We start from the raw sequence: 18,976 nt of genomic DNA, 5'->3' as shown, positions 1-18,976 counted from the left end.
CAATCACCGCGTTCCATACCTAATGATCTATTGGTTCTTCTCCATGCAAAACAAAAAAAAACACATGTGCCTCGGTAGTTTATTCCATATTTCTTAGTATGGGTATGCTTGCCATTAAAGATTAGTCCAAGCACACAGCTGATGCAATGAAACCGTATAGCGGCTCACATTCGTTGAAACTTTCAGGTTTCTTGATGTAAAAAAAAAAATATGTAATAGAATTGTTACCATTAAGAACGAATAAACAGAGAATCTGAGAGCTTATGAAGAAATGTCATGCCGTAAGCAATAAATAAATAAATAAATAAATCTGGAAAAGAACATTTTTGAAGTGGGTATGACTAAATAGCCGACAACTTTCCTCAGAATTAAGACTGAATCAGCACTTTTTAATAAAGTCAACTTAAATTCGACTACGTCATCGGGATCATAGCATTATACGTACTTGTTAAACTGTTTTACTAACTTGTGGTTTACAGCAATTTTTTTCTCTATAATTATTTTACCACAGTCTGTAAAAGTTCTGTATGTTATCCTGAATATAAACATCTGCAGTTTAAATGTCGAAACAATAAGCCTACTTAAATAAGTAACTGAACACAATAATCGGACGAAAAATGTTTTGGAAAACGATTTTCTCCCATAAACACCTGTCTCCCAGTTTTGAAAACTTCTCTGAATGTGAATATTAATACCTAATAGGCTACAATACAGTTCAAATACAGGAAATAACCATTATTATAGTCACACAGCAAGGCGTGATAATTGTTTTAGAGGGCATAGTCAATCAGGGGAGCATGGTTCTGCCTGGGAAAGTTGAAAAAGAAAACATGCAATTATTTTTACCAGATAAGATGAAGTATTTCTTTTTTGACCAAATAAGATGTTGGTTTACACAACTTCGAAAATTACACAAATGCATTAAACGCCACGCTGTTTATCTTTGAGGGTCATTTTTATCCTCTCAGTTGTTACAGGTATAATATGCATGTTACGCAGACGTCATCGTTAGTTGGCTTTTGGAAAAGGGTGATATGTCAGCTTGTTAGTATTTTTAATTACATTTTATACCCTTCCATGACACGCAATCATTCTACAATCAATCACTAATTTGATGTTGTTTCCACACATGCACATGAGTATATTTTCTGCGACTGTTTTGTATTTGAAAACTCTCTGTTGCCTATAATTGTGTTTCTTGGGCATGGACTGCAAAACGCAGTGACTTCGAGCGAGGAAAGAAACATTTTGAGATGCCAAGAATTAACTCGCTCTGTTTCGGTAATAGATTACACTTGATTTAATTTAAAATGCCACCGTACATATACATCCCAGGATGCTGTTTATAGTATACTAAAGCTTCAATAGCTCAGTTTGACATAATTGTATCTCGGCAAATGGAATCCCTCAGACGGATAATAGCACGCATTGTCTTGGCTTAATTTAGTTAATCGTAGCTTTTTTCTGGTTTATATCTGCTGATACATTTTAATGTTCGACTGCCCTTATACGTATACAGAAGAAATCCTCTTTCAGTCGCCCGAAACTCCAGTCCCCTAACTGGCCTTTCAAGTTAGATGTAGGACTGGGTTCATATAACCTATTAAAAGTAAGATTTTACGTCCTGGTTATGTGTATTTTCTGCACCTGCACGGAGAACACAAAACGTACTCATCTTATCAAGAATAAATGAAAACCAACACAACTTAGTTTTCACCAGAAAAGAAACGGAAGTCATAATAGATAGTACAATAGTAGAATAAGAAATTATTTAATGATTTTATCAATTTCCCTTTAATTCTGTAATTTCTATTTCAATATGTTACTTCTAAGCACAAGCACCAAAACACACGCTATTTAAACATGCCTAAATGTATTGCCAACAGCAACTATAATGATTAATATTAATAAATAATATTATGTTGGTACTAATGTTACGATAAGTCATAATATTACAATACTAATATTTATGTTTAATTGCTTAGTTAAAGGTTATGTGTTTTTGCCGATTGTGAAGGTAGCATCGACTTATGAATTTGCTACGAACAAAATATTTATATGTTAATTATACAGATGCGACTTCATAGTTCACAGATACATTAATAAACAATCAGTATTTTAAGATGATAACGGGTGCAGAATAAAATTAGAATGAAATAATCATACAGATTATAAACATACCTACACAGAAATGTATACATTTATAATAAGTCATTCGACAAATACTGCTTGTTTCTATAGAAGGAATCCATAGGCCATTTGGTAATCAAATGTTGACGTGAAAATAAGACAAAGAGTCAAACTGTGTAACCTATTTGTTTTATTGTGCAGATTCAGTCATTTTTTTCTATTTGACTGGGTCCAGTCATGGAGCAAAAAGAATTTGGGGCGGGGTGTCACAAGCTTGGCTCATTTCCCTTCCACTGTAGTCAGTATTTTCTCTTTTTCAACAGGCGAGGGCGCACGAGGACAGCGATTTCATACACGGACCCCGAGAAGTACATGAATGTCACAGCTGCGCACAATGGCTTCGCGGTCTGACGTCCCCTGTCTCATATCCTATTGCATCATTTGTCGAAATCAGTCATACACAAAGATTATCTAGTTTCCTGGATATTCCTCGTCTCTTCACACCACCATTGTGTCTGTGGCTTTTCAGAATATGAATTAAACTCATACTTGATAGTTAACATTTCTTACACATATAATCCTGTTTTACCTGGATTAGGTACCGTAATTATCTGTGGTCTTGCCCTTGTTATTACTCTGTCAATGCTCCTTTTAAGATGAGATAATGACAGGCAGTACGCATGTTGACACACTTCTTTTCATAAGCACAACAAATGGAGCCGAAGAATTGGCGGGTTTAATGACAAAACCCTCCTCTCGTTCACAGTTAGACGTTATCTGTAAGAAAATATAACTAGCTGAAGAACTTAAAGAATGTATTATGTCCACCAGTGAACTGACTGCTTTGCATGATAACAGTCTATTCTGTAAATAAAAGGATGTAATGTACGTATAGCCAACAAGTTTTTTTCAAGACACTATATAACTAGATACAGTGGTATCGATAGGTTGCCAGTTATGCGCAATCTCTGGAGTTCTCGAGGGTGGTAAAATACACATCAGGGTACTGTGAAATGCACGATACGCATGAAAGCTTTGGCGTAACGTCTGTCTCCATCGAAACTCCAGGTTTGTTCTGTCCAGGAGAAACATCAAAGCGAAAGTACGTGCGGGCCCACTGCAGACTGCGGCCAACTGAAGCGTGGGATGCGATTAAATTTGCGAGATTATCATCGCAAGACAATCCATGATCAATTCAGTCAGAAAATCACTAAAATTTGAGATATGTTTCATATATTATTATTATATTTTCAAAGAGCAAAAATGGTGAAACAATGTTTAGTGTGTGAGTGAAATATGTGGCCTATTCATTATATAGGTATACATAGTCTTATTTACATGCAATGTTTGTGTTTACATCAGAAGAATGATTAAACTTTATACTATTGTTGTTGTTCTTTCTTTCTTTTTCATAATTTACTTGAATCAAAATAAAACGATTGTTCGTTTTTGGGTCTCATGGTTATTTTAGGCCATATAATAGCAATGCAACGTAACCAATCACTTAGATGCTTACTACTAGATAAATATTCATTGTTTAATCGTAGTTAATGCTGTCAATTCAGAATTAGCAATTGTAATCAATTTTAGAAGTCATATGATTTATGGCTTTCTGATTGGCGTGTTCAAAAGTAGAAACATTACGTCTTATTAAGATGGCTCCACCCAGTTTTATAATACTGAGATAATGTTGTATTACACATACTGTACACTATGTGTGTTGTATTTTTAACAGTGGCCATTAATTTGGCTGAGTGTTTCGCTTTGCACAAAATAAATGGAACTGTACGCTCATGAATGTACATATACAAATTTTCTTCGAATAATCTGAGCCACCGGGGACTATTCCGAAGAGAATTTATGGGGTCACCAATTTTAAACCTCCAGATTTAACTTAGTGTTTAGTATATGTATCACATAAAACATTTATTGATATTATAATACCTGTTATTAATCAAGTCGAAAAACTGCTGTTTTTAAAACTGGATATATGACATTTTCCAGAATTCCTTCGCCGTGGTTTGTATTATTGGGTGGACTTTCTACAAATCTAATTAAATGCCAGATAACCTGTTATTTTGATTTTGGTCAGGGGAACTTGACCTTTAGCCGATTTACTTGACACCACTTAAAGAAAGAGGGAGCGATGGAGACCGGAAGAGTTCACGGTGGAGGTGAGAGCGTTCATCTCAAACGGTCCTGCACTCGATCGACAGCCCAGTTTCAGGTGTAAAACTCCCTGTTCCATTTGACCCAACACAGGGAGAACTGATGAGACAATCTGTGAGCTTATAGTGCTTAACTGTGTGTTATAAACAGCGCCCTACTTGTTTCTACCTATAAGCACAATTTTATCATCTGCCCATTACGTCACATAACTTGTTTTAAACAGAATTGCTCATAAAAAGTCTCTCATCTCTGTGTTCCATAGGACAGTCATTTTCGTCTGTTCCATCTTTGACACTTCTACAATCATAATTTTTTAAGCCAAAAAAAAGACAATTGCATTACTACTACTTCATATTAATTCTGTCAGTGTACAATGGTTTCGTTGTTCTTTCAGTCTATTCTTTAGTCCCCGAGAGACAAATCAAAATGAGCTAATCACCAGTAGGCATACAATTCCCATTCTGAAAAACCGATAATGCGGTCTTTTACATTGAAACAATTTACCGTGAAATTACGATGCTAAAGGGACCTAAAAAACTATATGCCTTTAGATATGACATTCTAGTAATGCAACATAAACACCTTTTAAAGCAGAGCACTTTCAGAAAACACTGTGTGTGTGTGTGTGTGTGTGTGTGTGTGTGTGTATATATATATATATATATATATATATATATATATATATATATACGTATGTATGTATTTTGATGTATGGTCTATTAAGATTTTAAAATGCACTTGAAATTTCTGTGTATTTTAAGTTCATATTAAATAACAACGAACCATAGTTTGAATTAGTCAAAATGTTAATACTATAGACAATATTTTAATAGTCGGTGGATACTGAAAAATGCATGTAAATATTATTTGTAGTGTGATGTTATATGTATGCTATATATGTGTGTGTGTGTGTGGGTGTATGTGTGTGGGTGGGTATGTGGGAGTATGTGTGTGTGTGTTTTGTACATTAAATTTTCCTTGTGGCGTTTTTTTATTGTCTCCTAAAAGCAGTTTTTGATCATTTAACTCCCGCGCGCTCTCGGCTATATTATTTTATTTCCATTTCCTGACTAACTTCAAATCGAGTTTGTTTTCCTGTTTTCCGTTAAGCCCACCTCGTTTTAGCAATAGCTGGTTTTTTGTTTATCCACTGCGAATCGATGAGTGGCGTCACCGGGGGTGCTATTATGACGACTATCCTATTAAGAATGACAGCTCGAGAGAAAGGCAATGGTGATCCCTCCCAGAGCTCGTGCTGCACACTGGAGCGCGTGCATCGCAGGGTCAGCACATCATCACTCGAGCCGCTACACAGTCTGTTCCTGTTAAAAATCGTGTTCTCTCCGCGACTTGGCGTTTAGTCCGCGACAATAATGGAAAACAGAAAAGAGATGGTGATGTTCGTGGAGGGAGGTCAACTTGGCACGCTGGCTGGCAAGATAGGGTCCAATTTGTCAGAAGCAGTAGGAAGCCCCGTTCAAGAACCACAGGAAAAGGTACTCCACAGAAACTGTTTGAGTCCCAGGTCGGTGCCTTCATCACGAAAAAGAGCGGATGAGGAGGTGGAGGATATACGGAGCGACGTCTGCAGCGATATAAGGCCGGGTGGAGTCCCCTCTGCATCGGGGAAAACTCAGTTAGAACTAACCAACAAAGGGCACAGCAGCTCCGATACCGAGTCAGATTTTTACGAAGAAATTGATGTCAGCTGTACGCCCGAAAGCATGGATTACCCAAATGGCAAAGGTGAGATAAGAATCAGGGTTAAAACATGTACATTTGTTGTTACTGATCACATGAAAATGTTCATGTGTGAATGATTGCTTTATGCAACTTGTCTGTAAGATGTCTCACTTGAAGTATTTAATCCAAGTAGCATTCGTTACAATGGCGACACGTTAGTTTTGGCAGCTGAGTCTCCTGCACGCGCTGGTAATTACGGTGTGAAGATAAGTGCTCAATGACTCGCAGCGTGTATTCCGAAATATTTTATGTGGTAGGTGATGTTCTTAGAGCGATCTTTAAAGGTGAATATATGAGGATTAGCCTGTTTTCCTGTGTTTCATTACAGTCAAAAACCATGTTTACAATGGAAGAATAAGTACCTATTTAGTTCTGAGAGCGTCTTTGTGGCTAGCAATAACATTTAACGAATGGGTATAATTGCTGTGTCACTTAATGTGTACCCGCAGCGCGACTGCACAACGCTTGAAGCCTGTGTACAATGGCCAACAGGAACGGTCGGTGTCGTTTCATCCGTAGACGATTCGCTGGTGCTTGTTTTTTGTTTCCGTTTATCAGATTTAATTATGTAGCTTTAAAATTGATTTTTTTTTTGTCAGCCGAAAGGTAGCACCTGTCTGTTCACGGTCCAAAATAAGCATTCCTATGCTCGGCGAATGAAATAACAAAACGTGTCTATTAAGTTTTCTCTAATTTAATTCAGCTGTAAGGAAGAGATTCTTATTTTCGTTTTTTTTTCCATTAAAATGACATGAGTATTTATGTGATCAAGATTTGTTGCGCATCAAAATACATTTTGGGAATGTAATATTTCACACGAAATGCACAACCTAAATTTAATCATTCTCTCTAGTTATTTCGTTTAATAGACACTCTAGAAAATGTCTAGTGTATTTTATTCTATTGTGTAGCGAACTGTTTACTAAAATGGCATAATTATACCAATTTATTCGTTTGGAATGCGGTGTCGTTTTTAAATATATTGAAATTATGGGAATTGGAATGGGAGTAGAAGCCGGTGGATGAAATAAAACTAAACCAGACACGTAATTTTGTTAATGTGGGGCATAAATAAAAGAATTGTAATATTGCGATGTTTTCCGTAACACTTCTAGGTCGTCCCGGCGACTCCCCAAACCACAGCAGTGACAGTAACGTCGATGCGGGGAAAGCAAGTTCAGGCCAGGCATCCCTGTCCTACGGTTCAGATCAAATGCGCCGGTACCGAACAGCCTTTACACGAGAGCAGATCGCCAGATTGGAGAAGGAGTTCTACCGAGAAAATTACGTGTCCCGACCAAGAAGATGCGAGCTGGCTGCTGCTCTGAATTTACCTGAAACGACCATAAAGGTGATACCGTTAGCGCTTCATTTTACTAAGAAAAAAAAATCTATGACGCTAGTGAAATGATCGTTTTTGTGAAGTGGCAAAGAAAATAGATAACGAATTACAAACTTGATTGCGTCGTTGTACAATTTAGACTGTCTGTGTTTTAGGTGTGGTTCCAGAATCGGCGAATGAAGGACAAGCGACAACGACTCGCTATGACCTGGCCTCACCCTGCGGATCCGGCATTCTACTCCTACATGATGAGCCACGCTGCGGCCACCGGGAACTTGCCTTATCCTTTCCCGTCCCATCTGCCCTTACCATATTACTCTCATCTCGGTGTTGGGGGCAACACGGCGTCCGTTGCCCCATTCAGTAGCCCCTTGAGGCCGCTTGACACCTTCCGGGTCCTGTCTCATCCGTACCCCAGACCAGAGCTGCTTTGCGCCTTTAGGCACCCTTCTCTGTACCCCACTGCGGGTCATGGACTCAGCTCGGGGGGTAGCCCGTGTTCCTGCCTTGCTTGCCACACCAGCCAGTCAAACGGCTTGTCTCAGAGACCTTCCGGGTCGGACTTCACCTGTTCGGGCACCAGCAGAACTGACGCCTTTCTGACCTTCACACCCTCAGTCTTGAGTAAGTCCTCCACGGTTTCCCTGGACCAGAGAGAGGAAGTACCTCTGACCAGATAAGATTTTGGCCTGTTACCGTTTGGGTCAAACTTGAAAGAGTCCCAAAAAAACGCTTAATGAATTTTGGACTTTCAGCATGAGTAAAATGCTAATGTTGATCACTCGCTAAAAGCAGCGACAGCAGCATATCTCACCGAAACGCACCAGCTACACAAAGGGAAAGGACTACGTTTGGACTTGAAACAATATTGCTTTTAATCTATGGCACCTGCGAAAAGGAATATCAAAGCTGATATATATTTATTAAAATCTTTCCGTTGCTCCAAATCATAGACTTATAGAAATATTACCACAGGAGTAAAATACTTTTAGTATATTAGTCATAAGAATATTCGGGATTTCAATAATTTCATTCGAAGGAGAATAATGGAGATGGAGCAGGTCACAAGCAGTTATTGACGTGATTGATGACGGTAAATCTTTTATAACTATTTGCAGTTTCCACCTATGTCTAAATTGGCCTGGATATATTGTTAGTTACATTCAAATGATGTTTTCATCTTTCTTTTTAACAAGGGAATTTGTTAACAGACTGAGGAATCTCATTACTTCTTCTCCGAAGTCCCTGTCTTGGTATACGGAGCTGAAATGTGCAGATGCTGATAAAATTAGCAAGTGATGTATATGTAAGGAGGAATTTTGAATGTTGAATTAATGATTATACTGCGCGCGTGGAGACTTCCTGCCAAACGGTAACAAGGCGCCATGGGAGCGGATTAGTTGACGGGAGCGAGAAATCCATTGGACAATCACATGGAGCAAATTGGGGCAAGCGCGAGCTGCCTGTCTTGCTGCGCCCTCAGCTGAACATTTTCACCCTCCCTCCCCCCTCCCCCGCCCGCCCCACAACCCCTTTCCACACAGCCTTCAATTTACCTTATTTCTGGGAGTTAATGTTCATTGAGATTTCTATTGGCGATGGATGTTTTAAGCCTTATATTTATATACATATATACAAATATATATAACAAAAGGAACATAAAAGTCAGTTTGGATTTTTCCTTCATTCTTCAGGAGGCTTTTTTTCTGTTACTGTTAACTACTTTTCATGTATTGGGCAAACCAAACTCACAGGAAACTGGAATATAAAAGCAGTTTTTCAGCGTGGCATTGTGGACTTGTTCAACTCTGTTACCATTTTGCAATAAAAAATAATTTTGAGTTAAAGTACCAGTTAATGTTTCTAAATTTATTTCGTTGTTCTAAAAGCAATTAGACAATGTGAACGTAATGGAGTAAAATATTTTTAAATAAATAAAATAAATCAATCAATAAAAAATATTTCAGCCAATATTCAGTGTAATACAAAGAAATGTGTCAATAACTTCGACAGCTGAATATAAAAATGACTTTAATTAATAAACACAGCAAACGGCGGTGCACGAAGAAAATAATCAAATGTACATAGCGTTAATTTTATCGTTATTTAATATTTTCGGATCTTAATAGAAATTTCGAAAAGGTTCTACCATGCACAATATTTCCAAATATGAACATGGCATACAAAACATTATGTGGCGATGGTTACGCAGTTACATTTTAATATGTATGTTATCAGTCGGGCCTGGATGCTACCACATATATCTCACCAGTATTGAACTCATGCATCGCTGGCTTAGGTGTGCTTACATATTTCTGGAGTTATTTGCAAAAACACAATGCATATGAGCGGCTCGTGATTGTGGTTCTGTTAGTGGACATATTTAGCGAGATCAAACGAAGCTGAAGTGGTCTGTAACCTTCGATTCAGTGCCTTTTTTTTTCCTTCAGAACGCAATCCTATTAAACTGCAGTTCTACTGCATCGCTCTGTGATCTTAGTGCGAGATTGTTTGTGACAGTTAAGAGGTCCCTGGGCTGCAGTAATAGAAGCCATATTTTCTCTGTTACCAGTTAATAGATATAGCAGAATTAGATGTCTCGCGGAGATATTGGAATGTAAAAGATCGATGATGCATACCCTTCACCAATCAGCAGTCGTTAATTGGCTGGATTTTCTGGGTAATTGAACAACTTTCCTTGCAAATTGAACCTTTCTGAATATAATGGCGTAGAATCACAAAGATGTTTTTTTTTTTTTTTACAATAATCAGTATTCTTGATACTGAAGAATATTGAGAGGGCTTGGAAATTGCAGACGTGGTCAAAATGCTGCGTTAAACGACACTGAGCGAAATTCGTTTAATTGCTTGACATAAAAAATATTAATTATTTTAATATGCTAAAATCAATTTTACACACGCACCCTAACATGTCGCACGACTTTTATAAAAGTATTGATTTTAATCCTCGATCGGCCAGAGAAATCGTAATTGTCTTCTCTGTCCAAATGGCTTCCTACCATTTAAAAACATGCTAGTTACTGCAGGATACATTACTAAGACTGCGTATTTATTTCATATGCATTGTGCCGCTCTGTTAATTTCTAGATCAAATTTACAGGCTCTGCTGAAATATTATTTCTAATTTATATTCTACGTAAATTGTTTTCCTTCAATTTACATCTATCTATCTATCTATCTATCTATCTATCTATCTATCTATCTATCTATCTATCTATCTATCTATCTATCTATGTTTTGGGATCAGATTCATCTTGACTGCCCCACGGAGCCTCCGAATAGTCCGGTCTCGGTGATTGATCGACTTATTAACCAGTGTTCCTGTAAGTGTGACCAAGCTGATTAAAATGCATATGCTTGGAATAATGTTCTGGTTAAGCAACTGGGTCTTTGTAAAGATGCTTCGCAGAGCGTATATGTGTGCGTGCACGTGCGTGATACTTCCGCAAGCCGGCTCTAGAAATCGTGACAAAACACTGACAAAATATCAACGCATGAAATAGAGGCGCTATCTACATCTTGTTATAAAAACCCTGAAATGGACACTTCTTACTTAGAATAACAACGTCAGTTGGGATATCTTACTTTGCCGCCTTTAATAACTATTAATTCCAGTCTATAAATGATATTTCAGATTCAGGTGTAAATGCTTTGAAAATGATTCTTTGTTTTCTTTACGCCCTATCGGCATTATCATGGTGAAATCCAAAAGATAAAGCAGACGTTTATTTTCGAGCTTGTACAGCCATCGGAATATGATGGGATATTACGTCACGGCCTTAGATGCTATTGCAGAGGCGTACGACTGTGGACCCATTATATAAATTGCCCAAAACAGAGGTGATTTCAGGCTTAACACAAAAGCACGTGAAGCTCAGATAGGCCTTGTTCTGCAGCTGTTCTGAGGGCCAGTAAAACGGCCTTGTTTAAATTGTGTTACATTCTAATTTACAGGCAGTTTCGGTCAGACAGACCGGGAGGCGTGAATAGACCAATCAAACCTTAATGATGATGAATGGGAAATTAATTCACATACAAGCAAGACAATTTAAGCCTTCATCTGTTTAAATAGCCTTCCAATAGCATTTGGAACTGGAGGTCACATTCAATCAATCGCGCGGGCTGTGAAAGTCATATTCTGTGGCACCTTTATCAACATTATTTATAGTGCGCTGGAGACAGCGGCGCTGGCTCGAGAAAGCTTGTAATGGGAAACCGGTTCTGACAAGTAGCACATCGGAAAGAGGGTTTTGAAATATAAATATTCTTTTTTTCTTAGAATGTCTAATATATGCATGCTCCCGTGCAATAGAATTTAAACTGAATGTATCAATTTGTTTATTTATTAGTCAAAGTAAAATATCACACATTTCAATCTACGTAGCCTATACCTCAATCCGTAGAGCGAATGAAAGAGAGACTGCACGGTCCTAACGTCATATAACATGTTTATATCTGACTAGACAGACATGCTTTTAGCTTACTACGTAAAATGTGATATGATGCCATTGTTTGTGTTGATATAACGTCAGTTTTAGCATCGTGTTCATTGATTATCATGTTCACGCATTAACAAAACTATTGTTAACTTTAAACAAAAAACTGATTTTTTATGCTGTCGGCTTCCTATAACCGCCCTTCAACTTCTTAATATGTAGTGGCAAGAATTCCCGAAAGCACCAATTTACATTGAGCCTGCTTGTGTATAATCATTTAAAAACCATAGACCAAAACAGACCAATTTACTTCGTGTTTTAATTTACCAACAGCTCACAACTACCGATTAACAAGTAGCTTATTATACAAATATATGGGGGTTGCTTATATTTATAAAAATGCCAGTAAAGCATTCCATGCACCAACTGATTTTTATCATGCCTATTCGGATGGCCCCGTTAATAAAAATATAATTGAATCTAGTGGTATTAAGTTAGACCTTCAAAATTCCTTTCCTTTGTATTATATCGATTTTATTGTTTTTTTTTAATTCACCGAATCGGCAAAATGATTTTTCTATAAGCGAACCCACCGCAGTATAGAGGCGACGGAGAGGACGCGTGAAATTCACGCTCTCCGGTTGCTAGAAACACAGAAAATTATTACAGCGTGCCTCTCGATCATGTAACTAACTGCGGGAGGCTACGTTTTAAAAGGGTTTAATATCAATGTCTGTTTATTTGACTACTCCAGCTGTTTTGTATCGTTTTATTTTCTTGTAATTCATGTTGGGTTTTATAAAATCATACTTGCACACAGAACCTATTTATAAGTCATTAATATCTACATTGTGATTTCTTTCACAGTCCAAAAATAAAAATACAAAAGCGCAGCTGAAAGATAGGCTATTCATTGAAGATAGGCTACTTTCGTATAGTGTCAAACTTTTACTGATGAAATACTCGGGGGTTTTATATGTTCCCATGAACTGAAGCTCTTCATGAGATTCCAGATACTCATAATATAAGGAATTGTGAGTTTATGTGTTACATAGGTTCTTAAATTACCTTTTTCCATGTCCTCTCACACGAGTTTCTCACTCCGCCAGCTCTAGGTCTTCAAATGTCCACTGAGTGTAATTTACAGTAGGCCTAGACGCACTCAAAATACTTGCCGCAATTTGCCAAGAAGTCGAATATTTTCCGAACATAACCCAGAGTCGGGAACCGAGAAAATTGACTTCGTAACAATTAAGGAACTAAAAACGGCAAAACCAAAGCTGGAATTAAGGATTTTTAAAAAATTATTATTATTAAAATGCAATTTATGCTTGTTTTTAGTGGTACACTTACGATTAAACTACTTTAACGACTTTCACTGCATCCTCTACCCCGAGCTAGATGAAGCCTATTTTGAGTATCTAAGTGCATGTCAAGCTCAGCGTCCAATCCGAATTCAGTTTGAAGGCAAGGGGCAAATGGCAAAACCGAACAAAATGTTCCACATTTAAAATACGGTTGTGGCCTAAAATGTCGTTATATAATTACTTTTCTTTATAGCACTGTACTGCTCGGTACGATGTATTGTTCCTCTTACTAAGCGGCTGTACTATATATAGTGTCAGGTACTAGGAGTGATGATTAATTGTTAACTTATGCACGTACAACACGATGATTCACTGAATATGGACGCGATCCAGAACTAAAGGTGTATAATAACGTTCGTAGAATACGAGCACGTTAGCTTCTCCCGCTCAATGAGCCTTGATTGAGCTGTTGCTCCTGTTCATCGGGCGATTCAAATCAGAATAAACATAACATGGTCGTTGGGAAGTGGACATAGACCTAAATTAGTGATTCTCATACAGAACAATTAAATAAGCGCCTAGATTAACTGATAGCCTACTATATCTGAGCGGAATTTATTCATTTCGGCTTGTTTAATCAATTATAAAAATACGGATCATATGCATTCACTGAAACCGAGTAGATACCACCCAGGAGTCCCGTACCTGGTGCGTGATGCATCTTGGGATATGATTTTTGCTAATACCCTGTACTTGTTAAGCAAATACGAAAGACTGATGTATGGGTTTATACGAATAAGTCTTTAATAGCCTAAACTCACATGTTCCGGTAAAAATAGTAATAAAAATGGATATTACATTCAGTGAAATATTTTTCCCGAAAGAGGGCATTTATAGCAATCTGTATACACACACACACACACACACACACACACACAATGTACTACCTACACACAATGACTTGAAAAATATTTAGACTCATTGCAGACACATGTTCTGTTGTCATGTCATTGTCATGTCATTGTCATGTCATGTTCTGTTGTCATGACATTGCAAGAACATATAATGGTAAAAAGCAGATTACTGGCGTGTAGCATGTACATGCAATATATGCAAGTGTCCAAAACATTCCCAGTGGGTAAATAGGCTTATACATTAATTACAGTGTGCAAGACTACCTTCTGGAGCAGTATATTAATGCGATGCCATGTAAAGGCATTTCTCATGCTTTCAGAATTTAAAAAAAAATTCTGCCATGTAGTGATTTTTAAGCAAAGATGGAAAGACATTAAAAGCACTTCAAATGTCCCATAAAGACATAATGAAAACAGTGTTATGGCAAGAGGGGACCCCTTTTCCAAATGGCAAATTAGAGGCTTTTGACTTATCTGAAATTATGCATCAGTCATTCCAGCATAATTGCTACAGTCAGGGATGTCAGGGCGACATCTGGACCGAAGAGGACATAGCAGGCCTGAAAAGAACAGGCAGGTAGGCCTCCCACTCGTTTGTGGATGTAGAGGAACCTCCAGGCAGATGCTATTTAATTTAAATCAAAAACATTGATGCTTCAATGGGATGCCGTACGAATAAGGAAGCCGCCAGGACAAAGACCTGACAGGATTACAAAGACAATCTATAGAAAGACCATTTTCCACCAGCTTCAGAAAATGTGTAGTAGTGTAGACATTACAGCCCAGTGACAGTGCAGGGTTTAGATTCAGAGTATGATGGATTGGTGGAGACCAACCCAAATAAGATCAGATATTGAGTTTATGGGTTATGCAATCAATATATCTCTTTTCCCTTCGGTTTTTGAAGAACGTCCAACATAATTAATCACTGCATATTGTATATCTGAAAATTCAGGTGAATAAAATGTGCATTTAAAAAAAAATGCATTATGTGTCTCAGGAAACGAGATACTAAAAATAATTGGGAAGCTAAATAAGCAAAACAAGTCATTTGCTGAAGCAAATCATGGCGGCTCCTTTGCTGAAGAGCTAAAAACCATCAGCACACCAAACCCTGCTCTGAATGTATGCAGTGGTGATGAGGACATGCATGTATAAACTAACTTCAACATACAACTATCGAACATTCGTAGTTTTATTCCTGACTCTTGTATTTATGGTAAAGTATAGTTATACTGCTGGAGCATTTTAGTATATTAGCTAAAAGGTAAAACAGCGCTTACTGGAAGGATCAGGACACGTGTGTGTTCCACTGCTCAGCTGCCTGTAAGTTGTGGTAGTTCTGAGACGTTTTGCAACTGCCCTTATAATCTATACATCCAATGAAGCATTGGGCTATAAAACATTCTAGTATATTGCAGTTACTGTAATCCCTTTGCTTCAGGCTGGCCTGCCTGGTCTCCCTGACTTTGGCCATTTCTTCAGCATTATTATCTCCCAAGCACCATCTTTTAGCTTCTGATCATAGAGGGAAAATCTATACGAAATCTCCACTTGAATGATAATGGTCATATCTTCCAGGCTTACATTGGTAGTACTCATAGCTTTAAGAAATCAGATGGCAGTGGATCAATACACTAGTTTTTTTATATTTTTTACAACCGGGAACAACAGCTAGATCCAACCCGGTGTGCTGTGGCCTTGCAGCGGATCTGTGTAGAGGGGGATTCTGGGTCCTTGCATTTTAAGTCCAGGTTCCTTGATGGCACCACACCCAAGGAGAGGTACGAAACAACAAGCACGGAATATAGCAGACACCTTCTAGTATGGGGAGACCAGTCTTCCCAACCTTCCAGTTACATCACTTTTCTCTCTAATTATCCCGATGTTCACGTCTGTTTGTGAACTACAGATGCAATGATTCCACACACTGACATCGCTCACGGGTCAACGGTATTTCTCGCACTGTCCTGCAATTTTTGTATTTTATTGAGCCAACTGCTGGAATGTGCCCAAATCATGTGTTATTGTTTAAAATAATTTAATAAGCACTTTGTTTTATGGGCACGTTCTAGTTTTATTGCTGTTTTTAAGCCAATAACACAAAGCTCTCTCCAATTCTTTCTACACTTCATTTTATTTTATTACATTATATTTTAGTGCTCGGCAACATCATCAAGGAATTCTCCACTCGTTTTTTTCCAATGCAGGCATAAAAGAAAATAATTGAAAACAATGCAATCACAGTCTGGCAAATTGTGTAGTTTTACTGTATGAAGAACACTTAAAGAGTGTTATCTCTCACTTAGAAGTCACTGCTGCAAATGTTTGAGATGCCTGTGGCCAAATCGATGATGGCCTTGGCTTTGGAGATGCCTCAGACTTCGTACCCTGTTCTGCTGTGACAGAGGTTAGGCTTACACCTGCTATACTAGAGCCATGGTGTAACGGCTGTTCTCTGTCTTGTTTTCTGGTGCTAGAACAGAACACAGAGTGTGGGGAATACAGTATTTGCATGCATATTTTTCACCAGCATTTGGTTAGGACACTGTGTCTGTGATCAGAAGGTCTTGAATCCCAGGGTCAGCACAATGATGTCATCTTCGCCCCCCCAGCGAGGCCCTTAATCCAAGTTGCTCCTGGGACTGTCTGACTCTGCTTTCTCAAAAAAGAGGACATTACTTTGGATAAAAGCACCTGCAAAGTAAAAAATGATATACAGCCAGTCAGTCTCCAGGTTACCAGCGAATTCTGTCCTCTAAGTCTGTCTTTGAGAAGAATTTGTAGGTAAGTCGAAAAATAATAATACAATACATAATAATGATAATAATACAGTGTATAATAATTATTTTACAGTAATAATAAAAGTAACGACATATGGTACTGTACTGTACTGTACTGTACTATACTGTACTGTTCTGTACTATACTGTACGGTACTGTACTGTACTATACTGTACTGTATTGTACAGTACCTTGAGCCAGTGAACCGTTGAAGCTGTGACATATTTTCATAAGCATCGCAAAGTAGTTTCTGTGTCCATTATTATGAACCATTGTATTTCATCATAATTTTTTATACGGCAGACTTTATGCCAGTCCAGTGTTGAGGGCTTCATGCTTGACATGGTTGCTGTGTTTTGCTGTATGTAGGGTTTGAGGCTAGATAAATTCAGAGCATTTGTGAGTAGGGGTTGATGACTGACACGATCATTGTCTTTAGTGTGTAGGGTTTGATGGCATGTGTAGGGCATGATGTATTTGGAGTGTGTGTGTGTATCATGTGGACCAAATGTGCCCCACAATGTTATTTTGACTTTGTGTGGACCATTTTTCAGGTCCCCACAAAGATTTGTGAATGCAATCAAACAACTAAAAATGCCAAAAGTCTCGTACAGTAAAACCTTGGATTGCGAGAAACTTGGCCTGCGAGTGTTTAGCAAGACTAGCAAAAATTTTAAATAAATTTTAACTTGATAAACAAGCGAAGTCTTGCAATACGAGTATTGGGTATACGCTGCCGAGCATCACGTGATCACAACTGAGCCGATGGTTCTTCTCTCTCTCTCTCGCTGCGGGATTGTGGGTAATCGTCTTCCAAGCTCGGTCTCAGTCGGCGTCCCTCACTCGTATAGTCAAAATTTAGTAGAAAAGCACCACCACCCGAATAAGGGTGTAGCAGTGCGAGCGATGAATCTGTTTAACGACAATGCAATGTCCACATTTCCGCGAAATCGAAAAGGAGGCAAAAGCGGCTGTCATTGGACAGGTTCCTTGTCAAAGTCGCACAAAAAGAAAAAGATTCCAGTGAGCCAACAGATATCAGTGATTCTGTTAGTTATAGTGAAAGTCTTCCTACAAAATAACCCTCCTCTTCTCCTCTCTCTCGTACCATCCCCGATTCTTTTCAAAGGTAAAGTACAGGTTAATTTGTTTTATGTATATTTACTTTATATTTTAATATTAATAATTTATTATTAATAATTTTTATATGAACATTTTATGGTGGTGGAATGAATCATCTGAGTTTCCATTATTTCTTATAGGAAAATTTGCTTTGATATACGAGCCCTTTGGATTACAAGCACATTTCCAGAATGAATTATGCTCGCAATCCAAAGTACCACTGTATGTTGTTTGGTTACTCATGGTTAAGGTTAGGGCTGGGTAGGTGTTAAGGTCGTCATGTTGGGAAGTCCTCATAAAGATATAATTACAAACCTGTGTGTGTGTGTGTCTGTGTGTGTGAGTGAGGCTTAGCCGTGACGTGGGGATAACACTGTGAAGGGCCTGGTTTAGCCTGCACCATGTCGTTACGGTGATGGAGTGGAGGAGGGTGCAGTGATGCGTCCTCGTTGACCTTCCTGTCTTGTAGCAGTAGTGTCTGGACCTGGGAGCTCAGCAGAGACAAGACTACACTGCTGGGGGGTGGGGGGTACGGGGGGGTGCCTGGCTTTCCAAGCCCTCAGTCGCTTCCTCATCCATATGTCTTGGTCCTGTTGATGAGCCACCACTCAAACCTCTCCTTAGTCACTATGCAGGATGCTGACTTAGAACAACAATTCTGCAATTCTTCTGCAGGTTTATTAGTACGGTGAATATGTCCCATCCGTCATATATCCTATAGACATCTGTATTATTTGGCATTAGTGTCTTAATGATTAAATTACTGACATATAAATTGAATTACCAAGCCCAAAACAATATACAGAAATATGCAGAGGAATGTGCGGTTCTCTTAGGAGCAGAGAATGCCTTAGCGTTAATACATGCAAGTAGAATAATTTCTCTGGTTTTATCTGGAGCATATTAGAATTCTAAATTTGTAACGGCCGCAGAAGCTTACAGAACAAAACGAGAAAATGTTGCATGTACTCATGCGTCATTGCATCTGTGTCCAGGTTTTGATACCTTC

At 38.3% G+C, this 18,976-nt stretch overlaps 1 protein-coding gene across 1 annotated transcript; it reads left to right on the top strand.

The window, feature by feature from the left end:
* The first annotated feature begins 5,440 nt into the window (after nt 1-5,440).
* Nucleotides 5,441-8,894, top strand: evx1 (even-skipped homeobox 1). Its single transcript, XM_023817729.2, has 3 exons — nt 5,441-6,045; nt 7,158-7,393; nt 7,540-8,894. The coding sequence occupies exons 1-3, from the start codon at nt 5,673-5,675 to the stop codon at nt 8,062-8,064; spliced, it is 1,134 nt and encodes a 377-aa protein (XP_023673497.1). The 5' UTR covers nt 5,441-5,672; the 3' UTR covers nt 8,065-8,894.
* The last annotated feature ends 10,082 nt before the right edge of the window (nt 8,895-18,976 follow it).

The sequence above is a fragment of the Paramormyrops kingsleyae genome, chromosome 23 (genome assembly GCF_048594095.1).
Source record: "Paramormyrops kingsleyae isolate MSU_618 chromosome 23, PKINGS_0.4, whole genome shotgun sequence".
Lineage (NCBI taxonomy): Eukaryota > Metazoa > Chordata > Actinopteri > Osteoglossiformes > Mormyridae > Paramormyrops > Paramormyrops kingsleyae.
The sequence above is the reverse complement of the archived record's forward strand: the minus strand, read 5'-3'. Positions and strand labels throughout refer to the sequence as shown.